Raw genomic sequence first — 20,851 nt, 5'->3', positions numbered from 1 at the left:
GAATTATGAATATAGTCTTTACTTTCCAATTATATGATTTATTTTGATTGCTGAAAAAATTATTTTCTAATTTTATTACCTTATTGGGAGAGACTTGTTTCTATGATTTATTCTTAAATGTTGGAACCAGAAAGGTAGTCAATTTTTGTAAAATGTATGCCTGTAGGTATGCTTCAATTATTGTAACATGTTTGTTTTCTTGTTTCAAAAACAAACTTTTTAATTATATTGTTTCAAATCATTTTTATCTGTATTGGGATATTCCCCCATCTGCTCATTAATTCATTTTCTCTGAGAAGCAAACTAAAGTTTTTCAGTATTTTGTGGCTTTCCCTCTGAGTTTTGAAACTTCGGCTTCATATAATCTGAGGCAATGACAATGTGTTAATGTTCAATTTAGTTATGATTTCTTGGCGTATTATCTTTTTATCATTAATAATTTTTTCTTAAATTCTATTCTCACTGTTTTATATTGCTATATCAACATGGTCTTTGAAATTTAGACTTACCTAGTATATCTTTTTTCATCCCGTATTCTTAACCTGTCTTTGTTTTTAGTTGGTTTCTTATAAATAGCCTTTATATGGAATACAATAGTGGAGTTTGCTATGCATATATGCTTAGTATATGATGGCATATATTTAGACTGAAAATTGCCATTTTATTTTTTCTTATTTATCTTTTTTTTGCATGTTTTCTTTCCTTTTCCTCAAATCCATTTTCTTTATTGTGTTTTTTCTGTTATCTTTTTTCTTCTATTACTTTGCACATTTTTATGTTGTTTTTTATTTTTAAATGGTTTTCTTTAAATTTTAGTATTTGTAGGTAATATACAGTATCTAAATTTATTTTTATTTTTTAAATTTTTTAAAAAGATTTTTTATTTATTTGACAGAGAGACACAGTGAGGGAGGGAACCACAAGCAGAGGGAGAGGGAGAAGCAGGCTTCCCGCTGAGCAGGGAGCCTGATGCAGGGCTTGATCCCAGGACCCTGGGATCGTGACCTGAACCAAAGGCAGACGCTTAACTACTGAGCCACCCAGGCGCCCCTACAGCATCTAAATTTAATCATTATATATGGTTATCTGAATTACAGCAAGATCTTATAACACTAGCTTCTCTTCATCTATTGTTTGTAATTTGGCTTTTCACTTTGCCCCAAATAAGTTAGTGTTGTTTTGTTATTGTTACATTTAGTCAGTACTTACTAGGATTACCTATTATATTTCCTAGGTCTTTGCTTACTATTCTTTTCTTTTAAACCTTTTGTTTTGAAATTTAACAAATATAAAAACTTGCAAAAATAACACAGAGTTTCCTTATCCCTTTCATTTGGGTTTTGTTAATGATAACATCTTACATTAACATAGTGCATTTTCACATCTAGGGAATTGGTATTGGTACAATATTAATAATTAAACTACAGACCTTATTCATATTCATCAGTGTTTACATGCAGTCTTTTTTGTGCTCATTTTTGAGTATGTGTGTGTATGTAATATTATGAAATTTAATCACAAGGTTTTTGATACCACAATCATCACTATTCTTTTCAGAATCCTGCTTTTTCTTTTTTTTTTTTTTTTTAAGATTTTTTTTTTTTATTTGACAGAGATAGAGACAGCCAGCGAGAGAGGGAACACAAGCAGGGGGAGTGGGAGAGGAAGAAGCAGGCTCATAGCGGAGGAGCCTGACGTGGGGCTCGATCCTATAATGCCGGCATCACGCCCTGAGCCGAAGGCAGACGCTTAACCGCTGTGCCACCTAGGCGCCCCAAGAATCCTGCTTTTTTCATTCTAGGTTCAATTTTATTCTTAGGAAGCACTGTCTTAGTAGTTATTTCAGTGATGGTCCATGTGTAATAATCTGTTTGACTTATATGCCTGAAAATGGCTTTATTTCATTTTCACTCTTGTATGGGTGTAGCATTTTATGTGAACAATTATGTCTATAAGTCTTTTTGTGATATGCCACTGAATTCTGGCATTTACTGTTGGTGATGAGACGTCTGCTGTCAGTTTAATTAATTCAGTTTTACCTTTATGCTTAAACTGTGTTTCTTCTTTAAGTTAGCTTTCCAAGTATTCTTTTGTCCAAAGTCTTATTACTAAATTATTACCTGTTCTGATGAGTTTGTTTTTATTTATCTGCTCTGAACTCAGCATAATCTTTAATTATGAGGTTTTTCTTCAATTCTAGAAAATTCTAATCATTATCTCTTCAATGATTGACACTTACCCATTCTATCTCTTTTATTTTTCTGCAATTCCTGTATTTTAGGGTCTTCAATTCTGGTCTCCATGGTGGTGCTGACAATGATGGTTTGTTTTCCTTCTCCCCTTCCTCCTCCTCCTCCTCTTCCTTTTTCTTCTTTCCTTTTGGTGTTAGAATGAGGCTTTTTAAAAAATTTAAATTTAGTACCTCATTAGTTTTTGATATATTATTCAGTGTTTCATTAGTTGCATATAATACTCAGTGCTCATTGTATCAGGCTTTTAAAAACTGAGCTATAATTTACATATAGTAAAATTAATATTTTTAGTGTGTGTAATTCTATGAATTTAACAAATACATACACATACCATGACTACCATAGAATAAAGAACAATCCCATTACCCCTCAAATTCCCTCTAACCCCACTTCCAGCTCCTGACCCTGACAGATCTGTCTTCTTTGCTATAGTTTTGCCTGTTCCAGAATTTTGTATAAATGGAATCATAGTGTGTAGAGTTTTGAGTCTGCCTTCTTTCCCTTAGCATAATACATTTGAGATCATCCATGTTGTTATGTGATAGCTTGTCCTTTTTATAAAATAACATACAGTTTTAATGAGGTACAATTGACATACAGTAAACTGCATATTCTTTAAGTTCATAATCTGGTACGTTTTGATAATTTGAAAAGTAACACTCATGAAACTCATGACAATCAAGATGATGGAGATACCTGTTATGCCCAAACGCTTCCTTGTGTTCCTTGGTAATCCGTACTCCTTTCTCTGCCATCTCCTTTATCCCCACAGTACTGCTGATCTGCTTTGTCACTACAGCTCAGCTTGCATTTTCTAGAATTCTGTATAAATAGAATCATACAGTATGTGCTCTTTATTTTTGTCTGATTTATTTCACTCATCATAATTATTTTGCAATCCATCCATGCTCTTATGTATATCAGTAGTTGTACTTTTTTATTGCTGATAGGTATTCAGTTGTACAAATACAGCATAATCTGTTCATCCATTCATCTGTTGATAGATGTGTGGGTTGTTTCCAGAATTTAGCTGTTATAAATAAAGCCATTATGAACATTTATATACAAGTCTCTGTGAATATGTGCTTTCTTTTTCTTGGGTTGTTACCTAAGAATGAATGGTAGGGTAATGCGGTAGGTATGTTTGGCTTCTAAAGAAAGAGCTGAACTGTTTCTCCAAACAGCTGTACCATCTTATAGTTCAGCTACTAGTATGTGAGAATTCTAGTTCTTCCACATTCTCGCCAATGCTTAGTATGGTAATATATTTCTTTTTAGAATTTTAGCAATTCTGATAGTGTGTAGTGGCATCTTACTGTGTTTTTAAGTCACTTTTCTCTATAATGACTAATGACATTGCTGTTTGTTATATGTGGTTATTTGTCATCTGTACCTCTTCTTTGGAGAAGTGTGTGTTCAAATCTTCTGCCCATTTTATAATTAAGTAATTAATAAACTTATAGTTCAGAGGTCTTTTACTTATTTATTTTTGTACTATTATGCCATGATTTCATAGGAAATAGGTTCCAGCAGGTCAGGCTCTTTTTGATTGAATCTCACAAAATGTTCTTCTCTGGGTGGCGGAGACTGGTGCTTCAGTTGAACACCAAGTACCTTTCTTTTTGGCTTCCTTCTTTTTCTGATCATTTTCCTTCACATGTTTTAGGAAACTATCTTGGTTTTAGAGTGCTTGATATGCTCATTATGTACATTAATTGTCTTGGCATGAATCTTTCTGTTAATTTTAGCAGGATGCTTAATATCGTACACTCTTTCAGTTTTGCCATGGTAATATTTGTTGGACATTCCTTTTTGAACAGTGCCCATTCCCTTGATGTTTATAATATCTTAATTGTAGATTCACATGTATGTGGCTAAAGGAACAACTCCATGTTTTCAAAAAGGCCTAAAGAATGTATAGCTGGTGCCATTCCTCTTTCCCTTTGTGTTGGACCTTTTGACAAGTTGCTGGAAGATGGTAGTTCCAGGTGAAAGGCCCCATTTTTTAATTAGCTTGTCTTTTTGTTTACTGAGTTGTTCAGATCTTGTGGTTGTTTTAAAATGGGTTGTTTTCTTTTTATTGCATTTTGAATGTTCTTTACATATTCTGAGTATGAGTCTTATTATATATGATTTGCAAGTATGTAGACTAGGAATAATCTAAGGCTTATCTTTTTATTCTTCCAAAGAGCAAAAATTTTAAATTTTTATGAAATCCAATCTATGAATTTCTTCTTTTATAGATCATGATTTTAGTTTTGTATCTAGGAAATAAGTGCCTAACCAAAATTCATACAAATTTTCTTCTGTGTTGTCTTCTAAAAGTTTTATAGTTTTAGGTTTTGCATTTAGGCCTATATCCAATTTGAATTAAGTTTTGTATAGGTTAAAAGGTATGGATAGAATGGTTGTTTTCTGCATAAGAATATCCAATTGTTCTAACACCATTGTTTTTAATGTTTTGCTAGTGGGATCAGAATAGTCACCACTACTGAGGCTATACACTTTTGAGTAACTCTACCCAATTTTCCAAAACATGGTATTTTAAAAGTCAGGTGGTGGGAACACAAGCTATTCTTGTCCCCGTGAACACTAAAGATTGCTCAATTTCAAATAGTTTTTTCTCTGGCTTCAGTAGTTTCCTCACTTGCATTCAATGATTAGTACTTTGCAGAAGACTCAAGAGGGACCCTCCACAGATCTCAGGAACTCTCTCTCTCTCTGCAGCTCTTTCCCTCCTGGTATTTTTCTCTGTGAATTCTAGCTGCCTCGGCCTCCCTAGACCCCCAGTTCTATTAGCTCAACTCAGTGAGATTTCTGGGTTTTGCCCGGGTCCCCCTGGCTGTGTCATAGCCTGGAAACTCTCACCAGACAGTAAGAAGGGTCAATCATAGGTGTCTCACCTTTTTTATTCCTCTCTATCAGAAATCACTGTCCTGTGCTGCCTACTATTCAATGTCTGAAATCCACTTATTTCATATATTTTGTTTGGATTTTCACTTGTGTTAGGTAGGAGGGTAAATTGAGTCTGCTATTCCATTTTGATCAGAATTAGTAGTATACCTTTATGGTTTGCAACCACATTCATGTTTATCTACATCTCACATTGTGTTAGATTTTTCTTTCATTTCACCGGTTCTTCTGCCATCACTGTCGTGTTTAAGATTTGTGGATTCTCTTCTTGCAAAAATCTCTATGGAGATTTGAAATATTATATAAACGTTTTTTAATAATTTGTGTTTTTGGTGAGTGAATTCATTGTTTTGCTGTGGCTGTTGCCATTAACTCTTAGTGGTTTGTAATCATAGACTCTTTTATCTTCAGTGCTTATGATTTTCCCACAAGAATTCTGCATGTTTTGTGTTGAAGACAAATACATGTGGATTGTTTCACTTTTGCTTCTTTTATCAATCAAAAATATTTAAAACAATTGCTATGCACAGCATTCAGGAATTAATAGGAGTATGAACTGGAATCCTAAAATTACACTTTTTGGGATTCCTACTTTGCTCAGTGATGCATTTTTTTCCCCCATGTACATATCCTCATTTCCCTGATGCATTCTAAAGGCCACAGGTCAGAATCTTTATTACCTGTGTTTCATGGGTGGTATGGCTCTTCATGGCTCCCAGGTTTAATTAAGGAACTCACAGTTTCCCCACATGCAAAGGCCTGGAACCTCAACTCCTTCTAAGGAAGAGCTATTAAATCTCTAGCCTGAAGGTGTTATTACTGGTTTAGGTGCCCCTGCAATTATTCAGTTTTAGCTCCTGTTTACCATTTCAACTCTCAGTTTCTTCACTTTTACTAGCACCAGGAGAAGTCTTATTGTTAACCTCAGTTATGTATTCAGTGTTTGTGTTATTGTTTTCAGCACTCCTCTGTGTTATGAGGAATGTAGAGGGGAAATTGCCCCCTGCCCTCTCATTCTGTCAGATTGCCTAGAAACCAGTATGGGTTCTTTAAATTCACAAAATGTAATGTTTTTATCAAAATCAATGAATAAAAGTTAAAAGTTGGGGCATGAAAGGCAGAATCAGGGTCAGGGTCAAATCTGTATTCTGTGTTCAGAAGAGATAAGGAAAAAGCAAATCTGTGCTTTTTTGATAGTCTCCTCACTGTGGGATTTGAAATTTACACTCTTTGTGAATGAGGTATATGGGTAAATAAAAATATTATTTAATTTCCATCTTTATTCAGGACCTTGAAAATTATTTTCTTTATTGGTAACTAGTGTTGTACAAGAGGTAATACTGCTTATAAAATGACCTTTTATTCATGCAGTTGGCAAGACTTTTTTAGGACTAACATGAGGCACTATTTTTCATTTTTTTTATATCCAGCTCAGAAGGCAGCACTCACACATTTGCTAGCAGGTAAGTAAATTAGAAGGTATCTTAAAACACATGTTGTAAATTAAGAATGAATTGATAATTCATAATTTTTAGATACCACTTGAACAGGTACAAGTGGTAAAGTAATGCACTGGAAACAAGGCTACTAATACATAGTAATTAAGTTTCTAGTAGTCTTTTATTCACTTAACAAATGTTTATTAGAAGTCTACTCTGAGGAAACAAGGACGAAAATAGCCAACTCTAATAAGAAATAGGATGCATATAATTAGTAAAGAAAAAGACTATATGGTGCCTAGAAATGGCCCAACTTGGGTTATATTCATGTATTGCTTGGGTAAATAAACAAGCAAATACCTGACACTTCATAGATTGTTCGTGACAAAGCTCAGGTAAAATCTATAATAATTATGGGTTGGGAAGAACTAATTATATTGACCTAACTGTGCTGTTAGTGTTTTGTCCCTATTAGTGTTTCTTAACCCTGAATTCAGTCCTCACTGTTTTATAATTGCTATATGAACATTCTGTTTGTTAGATTTACATAATATAACTTTTCAATTCTTTTACTCTCAATCTTTCATTTAAGTTGGTTTCTTAAAAACAACCTGCCAGTGGAATTTAAAAATATATGATCTCCAGAGTTTCTCAATAGTTGAATTTAATATGGTTATATACTTACATGGTTTGCTGATATATTTAGACTAAATTCTATCATTTTATTTTTTGTGTGTGTTCTATTTACCGTACTTCGCCAATATTTTATTTTTCTACTTTCTTGTAGTCTGTTACATCAATTGTACTTTCATTGTTTTTTCTTTCTTTCTATTAATTTGGTCATTATATGTTCTAGTTATATTCTTTTAGTGGTATTCTTTAATGATTGAATTATATTATTTAATTATTAAAATTCAATGTTATTTTATAATTTCAGATATAATGAACACTTACAGTTTCTAACAACATATTGATCTTAGCCCATTTAACCCTATACTCTTTTCTTCACTCTTCCATATTATTATTATTTGGTATTTAATTACTCCTGAATTTTAACCTGCTGCAAACAAGTCATCATTATTTTTGTCATTATTGTATTTAGTCAAAACATACTAGGATTTCACTACATATTTACCACTTTATTTGCTCACTATTCTTTTTTGAATTTTGCTCCATCTTTTTATGTTCAGTCTCCCTTTGGGGGAAGTACATCTCTTAGAATTTCCATCAGTGAGTCACTGTGTAGTAAGCTATTTATCTTATCCACCTGAAATTGTCTTTTGTTTTCACTCTTGAATGTTAGTCTATGTAGTGTGGACTTCTAATTGAGAGTGATTTTGCCTTAGCTATTTGAACATATGTCAGTGTAGTCTGGCATTTACTGATGACAATAATAAATCTTCTGTTAGTGTGTTTATTCATTTATTCCTTAATGGTCAATAGGGTTTTATCTGTAGTAGCCTTTGTGTTTCTATTGCTGCATGACATTTTACCACACACTTAATGACTTAAAACAATATTCATTTATTCTCTCAAAGATCTGTAAATTAGAAATCCAGGTGGATGGGGTGCATGGGTGATTGAGTCAGTAAAGCGTGGGACTCTTGATTTCAGCTCAGGTCATGATCTCAGGGTTGTGAAATCAAGCCCTGGGTTGGGCTCTGTGCTCAGCAGGGAGGCAGCTTGAGATTCTCTTTCTCTCCCTCTCCCTCTGCTCTTCCCCCTACTTGCACATGCATGTAGGTGCTCTCCATAAATAGATAAATTCTAGAAAGAAAGAAGAAAAAGAAAGAAAGAAAGAAAGAAAGAAAGAAAGAAAGAAAGAAAGAAAGAAAGAAAGCAAAAGAAAAAAGGAAGAAAAAAGAAAAAAAAAAAAAAAAAAAAAAAAAAAAAAAAGAAAAAGAACAGGAAGGAAGGAAGGGAAGGAAAGGAAGGAAGGAAGGAAAAGGAATCAGGCGATTTGGCTGGGTTGTCACAAGCCTGACCAGAAGGCCCGAAGGCCAGGTTGTGTTCCTAGCTCATTCAGGTTGTAAGCAGAATCTAATTTCTTGCCACTATGGATGTGAGCTACTTATTTCCTTACTGGCTGTCTGCTAGGGGACCCTTCCTACTCCCAAAGCCTGCCTGCATTGTTTCTCATGTGCCTCCCTTCATTTTCAAAGAAAAAAGGGCTTTCAGGTCTTCCTTAGGCTTTGACTTCCTCTTACTTCCTTTTCTGTCAGCGGCAGAATACTCTACTTTTGAAGGCTCACCTGTTTGGGTCAGACCCACCAAAATAATCTTTGTATTTTAAGATCAATTGATTCGGAGCTGTAATTACACTTGCAAAATCTTTTAAGTACTCAGAAGAGTGTTTGAATAACCAAGGAATGGAGATCTTAGGAAGTGATCTAGAATTCCGCCTAACAAAGCTTCTGTGTTTTTTTCTTATCCCTAGAGTTATTATTTCATTATAATATATTCCGGTAGAGATTTTTTTTTAAACTCATGAACCAGACTCAGTATTTTCTTTCAGTGAGAAGACTCACATCCTTAATTTTGGAAAAGTCCTGATGTTTTCTTTTCAAATATTGAGCCTCCGTCATTCTAAATCCTCTGTGTCTGAAATCCTTCATGTTTCTTAACTGGTCTTTTGTATTTTATTACATTTCTGTTTATCAAGTGTTCTGGGTGATTTCCCTAAACTGTTTAAAAATCAGCAATTCTTTTTCTTTTTTTCAGTTTTTTCATTTCTTGTTTAATGGATTCTGCTCCTTTATTGATCTCTATGGAAATCCTAAACATTCTTTTTTTAAAGTTTGTTTGCTGCCTATAATTTTTCATGTATGAATTCTTTACTTTTCTCCAGCTGCGGACATTAACTCTTAGTGGCTTTTTTCTTTGATTGTAAGGCCACCTTAAGCAACAAGGATTGTCTCATGAGATTTCTGTGTGTCCTGCTCTATAAAATCCTCCTTGTGGAGATTATTTCTTGTGTTATCTCCTAAGTTATAAATTCCTTTCTTCCTTTTTTTTTTTTTTTTTTTTTGGTTACATCTGGAGATCTAGAATTCATAGGAAGCATGGACTGGTATCCTAACCTTTGAGGTTCCTGTTTCTCTGTGTGATATTTTTTATATCCACATCCCTAAACCATTTTAAGCACTTAGAGTTTCTGTGTCTCTAGGTGACCCTTTTCCATCTACACTTCTGAAGCAATTTTCCTGCTGCATCTCAAAGACTAATGGTAACAGCTTTTAGTATCCTCCTTTCATGGCTTCCAAGTTTAGAGAAGGAAGTCAGTTCCAGCTTTCCAGGAGGTTTCAACTCCTTATAGGCTAATGTGGATGACTAATTCGCATAGTTCTGGAGAGTCACTCACCTTTAGTTCCTATTTACCTTTCATGTTTTTATTTTTCTCTCTTTTTAAAACTATCATTGGAAATTTCCCTTTCTTCTCTTAAGTTTTAGGTAGTATTTTGTGTTATTTTTTTTTTTTCACTCTTTCTCTGTGTGGAATAGCAGGGGGAAACTGCTCAGTCAGCCCAGTCTGCTGCCCGATTGTCCAGCAGTTAGTGAGGGTTTTAAATCATGACCTGTAATTTATCGGTGGGTAACGCATTTGATTGGAACCTATAGGCCAGAATCAGGCATTAAAAATCAACCATATATTCTATCCTGGGAAGTAGTAAGGAGAAACACTAATCTGTTTTCTTGCTCCTTTCCCTACTGGGGATTTGAAATGTATGTTCTTTATGGACATGGTACACGTGTAAATTAGGATATTATTTATTTGCATATCCTAATTTAGTAGTCTTTTAAAATTATTCATTAGTCATAATGAGTGGTATAAAAGAGTTAATGCAGGTCACAAAATAGTCTAACGTTCATTTGTTATGGAGACAAATCTTTTTTGGTATTAACCTGGAAGTATTACTTTCACTCTCATTTAGATCCAGATCAGAGAGCAGCAGCCAAACAGATACAGTCAGGTAAGTAAATTAGGACGTATTTCTTAAAATAAATATGTATTAAGAATAAGATGAACAAATTGACAATCAACAATAAATTGCTAGGTATTAATTGAGCAGTAACAATTGGTAAAGTACCACATCGAAAAATAACATATTAGTATTTGCCAATCTAGTAATTAATGACTATTTGTGTAGAAAAATCAATGTCTTCTTTCTCTCAGTTTGTTAATATATGTTGGGAGTTTATTTTTCATAAACAAAGGAATAAATGATAGGTGAAATGGTTACAGAGCTAACTCATAAACGGGCAAGTTTACTTCTGTATTTGGAGACTTTACAACTAGAAATTCAATATGTATGCTCATGAACAACTGAGTGAATGCTTATCCTGGTCACTTAAGAAAACTTTGCTGAAGAGAAACATCATAAAGAAACAATAATTCTACATCTTCAATAGCCTCTCAGTATCACAAAGTAGTTTTAATTAGATTTCTGTCCATTTCCTGAAAGGTGGCTATTTCCGTATAATAAAACAATAAGTCTTTAGTTTCCCACCTCTATCATTTTTGGGTTTGGGGTCTTTCTGCAGGTATAAAATGTTTAGGAGTTTTCACTGCTCTATCTCTCTGATTTAAGTCTTTATTTACTTGTATGGGCAGGTGGTGTTATTCCTTATATGTTCTTCAAAGTCCATTGCTAGTCTAAAACACTTCCAAACTATAGAGTAAATTTTCTAGGCTGCCCAACATGGTTGTATAATTTGTCTTATTCTAGAAGAGGGCTTCTTCTTAAATAAGAATGACTCCTTTATCTCTCTTTTTATTATTATGATCTTCTCTTTATAGTGACACTTTGAAGTCATGAGTTACTATCACCAAACTAAAAAATTGATTTTCATTTAATAATAATAATAATAATAATATGATCTTCTCTTTATAGTGACACTTTGAAGTCATGAGTTTCTATCACCAAACTAAAAAATTGATTTTCATTTAATAATAATAACAACAACAACAACAAGTGCTCTCTGTGTCAGGGAGTTATCATATGGTACTCAAACAGCAAGTCCCAGTTACTTTTCCTAATCTTGGACATATGTCTTATTATACTGTTATCTTAGAAAATAAAAGCCATGATTATCTTGCTCAGCATCGTATAGCCAGCATGTAGTAGAGTTCTTGGCTAATGTAAGTGCTCAATAAATATTTGCTGAATGAATGAATGAATGATTACTTTTAATTCTCAACCCCCCTCCCCCACCCACGGGCACGCGTGCACAGGGACAAACAGAAAAAAAATTCCAAGCACAAAGTACATAGACACATACACACACACATACACATCCATATAGCTATAATGTTATAACTGCTCTCATTTCAGGCGCCTGGGTGGCTCAGTTGTTAAGCAGCTGCCTTCCGCTTAGGTCATGATCTCAGTGTCCTGGGATCGAGACCCACGACGGGCTCCCTGCTCAGTGGAGAGCCTGCTTCTCCTCCCTCTGCCTGCTGCTTTGCCTACTTGTGCTATCTCTCTGCCAAATAAATAAATAAAATCTTTTAAAAAAATAACTGCTGTCATTTCTTCTCTCATATGTCTCGTTCTAAAAACTTGTTAACATAATTCATCTCTTCTAGGATCATTATTCACCTACACTGAGTGAGCAATAATAGCATTACTTATAGGAAAATATACATTTCAGTTGGAGTAATATAATTTGGGATGTTAATCCACTAGTCTAGCCTTTTGGCCTGATGTGTACTAGGGAAATATTTTTTAGGATAATTTTTCACTTAAGTTTTAATAATGTCACTTGATACCATTGCTGTGCGTTACTCACATCCACACTATAAATTTCAAGTCATTTTTTTTTTGTAATGATCTTTATCTGGTGGAAATTTAGTAGGAAAGGCTGTTGAAGTCAAGGAATGCAGAGAGGAGTGAATCCCAGTATGGTTATATTAATGCCTCTGAAGCATAATTAATCTTTAAATATCTCAATTCAATTAATATTTGCAGTCTTTTCCTAAACAACAGAAGGATTTTAGACCATTTAATAGCAAAATTCAATTATTAATCTCTCACATATGTCATTTGGCTTTTAACTTCTGGGTTCTTTACCTACATGACTTCCTTCCTTTAGTCATTGTTATTGGTATTATATTAAATAAATATTTACTAGGTTTTAACAACATGTTTATCAATTACTTTGTTCACTATTCATTCTTAAACCTATTTTTTCATTTTGATTTCAGTTTCCTTTTTACACATTGTAAGTAATGTCATCCTCAGGAAAAATGATTGGTCTCATGGGAATTCTGCATGCTCTGAATTGTAGGCATACATAAAGAAGAGGGGAATGTTTTAGATTTGCCTGTCTTGGAGCATGAATGTTTCAATATTTTCTTTACTTAACTGGTTTAAATTTGTGGGTAGTAGAATTAAGGAATTGAGGCCCTGTGCCTATACATAGTGCAGGCCTGAGGTTTTACATCTCTAGGTGATCTTTTTCCATCACATGGCTAAAACAACTTACCTGTTGCATTCCCAGTAGCCATAACTTTTATTATCCCCACTTAGGACTACTAGTCCTGGGGTTTGTTCTAGCTTTCTAACATCTAAATATCTGCTTCAACTCCTTCCGAGCTAGGGCTAGTAAAACCATGTCTATTAGGGTGTGAGTAATTCATATTCCCTTGCAGTCATTCAGCTTTTGCTCCTGTTTTGCCTCTGGAACTTCTAGTTTCTTCATTTTTTACTGTCAGAAGGAAAAGCCTTTCTGGCTGTCAATCTCCATTGGGTATTAGATTTTTGTGCTATTTTCTTCAGTTTTTCTGTGGAATAGAAAGGGAAAGCTTTACTTATCGAATGGAAAGGGGAAGTTTTTCATGTCATTTCACTCCGATAGATTCCCCAGAAGTAAATAAATGCATTTAATTTGCAAAGTGTGGCAATTTACATATCAATGAATTTAAAAAGCTAACTTGGAGGCTGACAGCCAAATTTAGGCATTCATCATCAAACTTATGCATTGTGATTAGAAGTGATAAAGAAAAAAATGCATCTCTGCTATCTAGATACTTTTCTCCACTGGAGAATTTAAATTTTGCATTATATGCTGCACTTGATGTTGGGTAAATAAGAGTATTACTTTTTTGCATGTCCCAAGTGTTAAAAGAGTTAGTTTTGGTGTAAAATGGCCTAATATTCATTCTTAATGTAGGTAAGTTTCTTAAAAACCTGTTAGACATTATTTTTATCTTTTTATTTAGATCCAGGTCAGAAAGTAGTGCTCAAACATATACCAGCAGGTAAGCAATTTAAGAAGTGTTTCTCATAAATAAGTGTACCTTTTAAATAAGAATGAATGAATAAATAATTGCTTAATATTTTTTGAGCAGCCACAATTGATAAAGCCCTAAAAACAATGTATTAATATTTTCTATTCTAGGAATGAGTCCTTTTTCTTCAGTTAACTAAATTTTTATTGATTGCCTACTCTTTTGATACATAGGAAAAACTAGTTAAATCTAATGAGGCAAGATATCTATAATTATTTTGTGGAACTAATTCATAAACAGAACATTTTTACACCCTTTATGATGAGATACACAAAAGGAAAAATTATTTTTTTGATCAGATTACATTTGCAACCACAACCTTAATATAAAAAACGGAGTAAATTCCACTTAGGAGGAGTTTATCAAAGAGATGGTATCATAAATACACTAAAATTCTTTGGTTCCCATAGCCCCTCAACAGCCCACAGTTGTGTTAACAAAGGTTCTCTGAATTTTTCTGAAGTTTTTAGTTTCCCATGTTCCACAGTTGTGGCCTTGTGATCGCTCTGAAGTCATTAAGTACTATTGGTCTGCTCACCTTTCTTTCTCCCTTATAGAGTTTCAGTTTTCTTGTAAGATATGATGTTTTTCCTTGGATGTCTTCTTTTAGTTACTTTCAATCCACTAGTTTTCCAGAATATCCTTTATAGCTACAGGTTAAATTTTCAGGCTACACCACAGCATTTATAGTTTCTATCCTTTCTGATGAAGTCACTTCCTCCATTAGGGAAGCTATGGAATTTCTACATCCTTTATTCTTTGTTATTTTTGGATGTCTTCTAACATCATAACCCCTTATAGATGTTACATTTTCCCAAATAATTATGAAAAAAGAGCTGATTTTCTTTATTATGTCCATTCCCTGTCAAGGAATTTGTGATATAATGCTCAAACACTGTAATTCTTCCAAACTTTTGCTTACCTAGAAGCATTACTTTCCCTATATACTCTGAAATCACTTGAGGGTAATGACCATGTGAATTTGCTAACCAATTTAGAGTTGGCACCTAGCAGAGTACGTGTGCAATAAGTACTTGTTTAATGAATGAGTGATTACTCTTGAACTTCACATACACAATTAATATTATAACTACTCCAATTGGAGTCCCCTTTCTCATAGAATATGGAATTCACATAATCAAACTCTTCTAGAAGTGGTGTTCAACTGGGTTGAGGGATAGCCTTGGACATCATCCATAGGACATTCTATATTGTGTTTGAAAAATATAATTTGGAATGTTAATCCATTAGTCCAGTTTGTATTTAACATATACCAGAAAAACACCCTTGAATTATTATTTAATTTAAATTTAATAAGCTAGGCATAGCTGCTGTGGTTTTACTATTATAGCACCTATTAGACTATTTTCTCCTGTTCTTTTTAAACTTTTAAGTTTTTTTTTTTTCAATTGGAAAGCTGGTGGGAGATGTTGGTAGAACCAATTCCTTAGGTTATAACATTACCAAAATAAGAGTTTTTGTTTTTTTAAATGATGGGTATCTAATAGGTTGTGCACATCAGTAGACTCACAAGTCTAGATCCCTTAATTGGCTTGGGGGAGAACTAACTACAGTTAAACTTTGAACAACATGGATTTGAACTGTGCAGATCCACTTAAAATGGGTTTTTTAAATAAATATAGTATAATACTATATATGTATTTTCTTTATTACTTTCATAATAACTTTTCTCCAGCTTATTTAATTATAAGAATACAGTATATAATACATAAAATATACAGGGTATGTGTTAATTGACTATTTAGATTATCAGTAAGGCATCCAGTCAACAGTATACTATTAAGTAATTAATTTGTGGGGGAGTCAAAGTGTTTTATGTGGGTTTTAACTGTGTATGGGTTGGCAGCCTTAACCCCTGTGTTGTTCAAGGGTCAACCATATATGTAAAAAGTGTGTCTCATAGAGTTGTGGGAAAAATCTACTTTAAGTTCTGAAGTTATAAAATAGCAGAGGTAAGAAAAGAATGGGAAGGGTAGAATTATATCACTCATCACTGAATTATCTCACTAACCTTACCATCTATATTATTTTCTCTGTCAATAAACCTCACTTAATTTGTCTTCAATTTATTCTTTTTTCTCTAATTCTTTTGGTTAGAGTATTAGAGATAAATCTATAGATATAAAAATTAGAAGAGTCCCAAGAATTTGATTTTGACTTTGGTAATAAATAGAATAAACATAGACATTTGGTAGATTCCTTTTTTACCATTCTTTTGAAGGGAAAGAGGAAGAAACTTCTATTAAAAATAAAAAATAACTTTATCAGATTGTATTTTGTCAAAATAAAAGTATTATTTCCTTATTTACTTAGATCCAAATCACAGGAAAGCACCCAAACACGTAACAGTAGGTAAGTAAGTACATTGGGAGCTGTCTCTTAAAATAAGTATATTTGAAATTGAAATGAAATTCATAATCTATAATTAATTCCTAGGTGTTTATTGGGTAGATGAATTAATAAAGTACTATATCAGAAACAACGTATTAATCTTTACTAATCTTACTATTAATGAGTATTCACTTAGTCTTTTTTCTTCAGTTTAGTAAAGTTCTGTTGGGAACTTGCTCTCGTGGATAGAATGTAATTAAAGAGTTTGAATCCAATAAGATATAAGATATGTAAATTAGTCTATAAAATAAATTCGTAATCAGGGCCACTTTATCCATTAGGCATTGTAGGCATAATATTTAAGGCCTATGAGTTTCCAACTGTCAAAAACAAAACACTGTTTAGAACATGAAAAACCAAATAGATTGGCTCCAAGATTTGGAAAAAGTAAAATTAATAATATATTTCAATTTCTAAAAAAAAGGCAAACTTTCAACTCTTACATGCATAAACATTTCATTATATGTGGGAAAAATGTAAGATTTTCTCACTTGCAAATACTTCTGATTAAATACGATGCTTCCCCAGAAATCTCAGAAATTTGTAGCATAAACACTACTCATAGCCAAATAATTTCACAAGCAAACTGCAAAAAGTTTTTCTAGAATTATTTTTTTCGACGTATGAATTTTTTATTTGTCAGTACCCCCAGCTGTTTGTATATTTTGCAGTGGGAGGGAATTTATTTGCTCTCAGTACCTTAAAAATGTGTCTCTTTTCTTTTCCATAGTAACTAATAATTCCTTCAGAGGACAATGGATATTACAGAGTGTCTCACTGAGAAATGAAAATTCCACCTTTCCTCCCTTGGTCACAGTCAAAGGAAACAATAAACCGAGTGTGGAACTATTTGCATGTGCATCTGTATTTCTTTCTTCCTCTACCCCTGATGCTTCAGTTCTGTCATTTCAGGGCCTTCAGCTGAAGATACTCACCTCATCTCAAGCACCCCCATCCCAACCAGGCTTCCTGAGTTCTTTTTCCCAACTCTCCCACCACCCACTCCTGCTTACCTGCCTGGGGCCTCAGGTGCTGGGAATCTGCATCAACTGCTTTTACTCAGGAAGAGCTCATGAGTGGTAGTCCATGGTCCTCCTCCTGGTATTTCTCACCAGACTTGACTGGCATACAGATCTCACTTAATCCAGATATATGCCCACCTCACCCTTGAAGCCTAGGAATAAATCCCACTTGGTCATAGTGAATAATCCTTTTAATGTACTGTTAGACCCTATTGGCTAAGTACCTTGGTGAGAATTTTTGCATTGACATTCATCAGGGATATTGTTCTGTAATTTTCCTTTTTGTTGGGGTCCTTGTCTGGTTTTGGGATCAAGGTAATGCTGGCCTCATAGAAAGAGATGGAAGTTTTCCCTCCATTTCTATTTTTTGAAATAGCTTCAGAAGAATGGGTATTAATTCTTCCTTAAATGTTTGGTAGAAGTCCCCCTAGAAAGCCATCTGGACCTGGACTCTTTTTTTGTTGGAGATTTTTGATTATTGCTTCAATTTCCTTGCTGTTTATGGGTCTGTTCAGGTTTTCTATTTCTTCCTGTTTCAGTGTTGGTAGTTTATAAGTTTCTAGGAATGCAACCATTTCTTCCAGGTTGCCTAATTTTTTGGCATGTAGTTGCTTATAATATATTCTTATAATTGTTTGTAGTCCCTTGATATTGGTCATGATCTTTCCTATTTCATTCATGATTTTATGTATTTGGGTCATTCTTCTTTTTGATAAGTCTGGCCAGGGGTTTATCAATCTGGTTAATTCTTTCAAAGATCCATCTCCTTGTTTCGTTGATCTGTTCTACTGTTTTTTGATTTCTCTTTCATTGATTTCTGCTCTAATCTTATTATTTCTCTTCTCCTGCTTGGTTTACGCTTTATTTGCTGTTCTTTCTCCAACTCCTTTTGGTGTAAGGTTAGCTTGTGTATTTGAGACCTTTCTTGTTTCTTGTGAAAGGCTTGTATTGCTATATACTTCCCTCTTAGGACCACCTTTGCTGCATCCGAAGATTTTGAACAGTTTTGTTTTCATTTTCATTTGTTTCCATGAATTTTTAAAATTCTTCTTTAATTTTGTGATTGACCCATTCATTCTTTGGTAGGATGCTCTTTAGCCTCCATGTATTTGAGTTCTTTCCAAATTTTCCCTTGTGATTGAGTTCAAGTTTTAAAGCACTATTGTTTGAAAATATGCAGGGAATAATCCCTGTCTTTTGGTACCAGTTAGGATCTGATTTGTGACCCAATATGTGACCTATCCTGGAGAATGTGCCATATGCACTTGAGAAGAATGTGTATACTGTTGCTTTAGGGTAGAATGCTCTGGAATATATCTGTGAAGTCCATCTGGTCCAGTGTATCATTCAAAGCCCTTATTTCCTTGTTGATCTTCTGCTTATATGATCTGTCCATTTCAGTGAGGGGGTTGTTAAAGTCCCCTACTATTATTGTATTATTATCAATGTGTTTCTTTAATTTTGTTATTAATTGGTTTGTATAATTGGCTACTCCCAAGTTAGGAGCATAAATATTTATAATTGTTAGATCTTCTTGTTTTATAGCCCCTTTAAGTATGATATAGTGTCCCTCTTCATCCTTTCCTGCAGTCTTTGGTTTAAAATCTAATTTGTCTGATATAAAGATTGCTACCCCAGGTTTCTTTTGATGGCCATTAGCATGATGAATTGTTCTCTTCCCCCTCACTGTCAATCTGGAGATGCCTTTGGGTCTAAAATGATTCTCCTGTAGACAGCATATGGATGGGTCTTTCTTTTTTATCCAATCTGATACCCTGTGTCATTTAGCCCATTTACCTTCAGAGTAACTATTGAAAGATATTAATTTAGTGCCATTGTGTTACCTGTAACATCCCTTTTTCTGTATATTGTCTCTGTTTCTTTCTGATATTTGTTACTTTTGGGCTTTCTCTTTGCTGAGAGGATCCCCTTTAATATTTCTTGTAGGGCTGGTTTAGTGATCACAAATTCTTTTAGTTTCTGTGTGTCCTGGAAGCTCTTTACCTCTCCTTCCAGTCTGAAGGACAGCCTTGCTGGATAAAGTATTCTTGGCTGCATATTTTTCTCATTTAGCACATTGAATATATCATGACAGCCCTTTCTGGCCTGCTAGGTCTCTGTGAATAAGTCTGATGCAAGTCTAATGTTCCTATCCCTGTAGGTTAGGAACTTCTTGTCCCAAGCTGCTTTCAGGATTTTCTCTTTATCTCTGAAATTTGCAAGCTTCACTATTATATGCCAAGGCTTTGATCTATTTTTATTGTTTTGATGGTTCGCTGAGCCTCCTGGACTTGAATGCCCGTTTCTTTCCCCAGATTACGGAAATTCTAAGCTATGATTTGCTCAAATATACCTTCTGTCCCTCTCTTTCTCTTTCTCCTTCTTCTTCTGGGACCCCAATAATTCTAATATTGTTTTGCTTTATGGTATCACTAATTTTTCAAAGGCTCCCCTTATGGTCCATTAGTTGTTTTTCTCTTTTTTCCTCAGCTTCCTTCCTTTCCATCATTTTGTCTTCCATGTCACTGACTCTCTTCTGCCTCATTTACCCTAGCTGTTAGAGCATCCAATTTAGACTGCATCTCAGTTAAAGCATTTTTAACTTTGACCTGATTAGATTTTATTTCTGCACTAAGAGATTATCTTGTCTTTTATGCTTTTTTCAGCCTCAGCTAATAACTTTACAATGTTATTCTGAATTCTAGGTGTGACATTTTACTTATATCCATATTGATTAGCTCTATGGCATGGAGAACCTCTGGCTTTTTCTTTTGTGTGAATTTCTCCTTCTAGTCATTTTGTCCAGAGAAGAATAGATGAATGAGTGAACAAAATTTAAAATATCAACCACAACCCCAGCAAAATACACTCTAGACAAATCCAAAGAGATTGAAACCAACAAAGAAAAGAAAAGAAAAAACAGGAAAAAAGATAGAATATAATCTCACAGGTGGACAAAACTGGGTGATCCACATGATTCTGGGTGTATTTTGGTCTGTTTTTTAGAAGAAACTAAATCCCAAAATTCTAAAGAAAGAAAAACTTATATTTGTACAAAAATAAAATTGAAAACAGTGAAAGGAAGCCAAAAATGAAGAATATATTTATAAAGTGTAAATGTAAAAATGAAAGTTAAAAAAAGACTTAAAAACAAAGAGTTGATAAAATAAGAAAGTAGTTGAAAAGGAAAAAAAAAAGAAAAAAGAAAAAAATTTTAAGCTGAAAGACTAAAGACTGATGAGAAAAAACCTCGAATCCTATATGCTATTTTCCGCTAGCACAGGAGTTTTTCAGCTCTGAGTGATTTATAAACTTGGTATTCACCTGCTGTTCCTGCTTGTCTTCTGGGGGGAGAGGCCTGTTGCACTGATTCTCAGGTGTCTTTCCCTGGGGGGAGTTTCACCACCCCTTCTCAGGGGGCCAGGCTCAGCGTAAGCTGCTTTGGACTGCTTATGTGGCTTTTCTTCCCTGAAGGGTTTTTGTGCTGTTTTAGGGTATGAACAAAAAATTTAAAATGGCAGT

At 34.0% G+C, this 20,851-nt stretch overlaps 1 protein-coding gene across 8 annotated transcripts in view; it reads left to right on the top strand.

Moving 5' to 3' along the window:
• The window catches only part of LOC100473137 (disintegrin and metalloproteinase domain-containing protein 32), a 175,136-nt gene extending 157,710 nt beyond the window's left edge, over positions 1–17,426 (top strand). For 2 of the 8 annotated variants that reach the window (XM_034647551.1, XM_034647553.1), the window contains 5 exons: positions 6,596–6,628; positions 10,537–10,575; positions 13,827–13,865; positions 16,230–16,268; positions 17,038–17,426. In XM_034647551.1, coding sequence (XP_034503442.1) covers positions 6,596–6,628; positions 10,537–10,575; positions 13,827–13,865; positions 16,230–16,268; positions 17,038–17,390 — 503 coding nt within the window. In that variant the 3' untranslated portion in view covers positions 17,391–17,426. The remainder of the gene's footprint in view (positions 1–6,595; positions 6,629–10,536; positions 10,576–13,826; positions 13,866–16,229; positions 16,269–17,037) is intronic. The other 6 variants (XR_004621916.1, XM_034647550.1, XM_034647555.1 and 3 more) reach the window with 6 other exon arrangements.
• The last annotated feature ends 3,425 nt before the right edge of the window (positions 17,427–20,851 follow it).

The sequence above is a fragment of the Ailuropoda melanoleuca genome, chromosome 18 (assembly GCF_002007445.2).
Source record: "Ailuropoda melanoleuca isolate Jingjing chromosome 18, ASM200744v2, whole genome shotgun sequence".
In the NCBI taxonomy this organism is placed as follows: Eukaryota; Metazoa; Chordata; class Mammalia; order Carnivora; family Ursidae; genus Ailuropoda; species Ailuropoda melanoleuca.
Note: the sequence above shows the minus strand (reverse complement) of the source record. Positions and strands in the feature narration are given on the sequence as shown.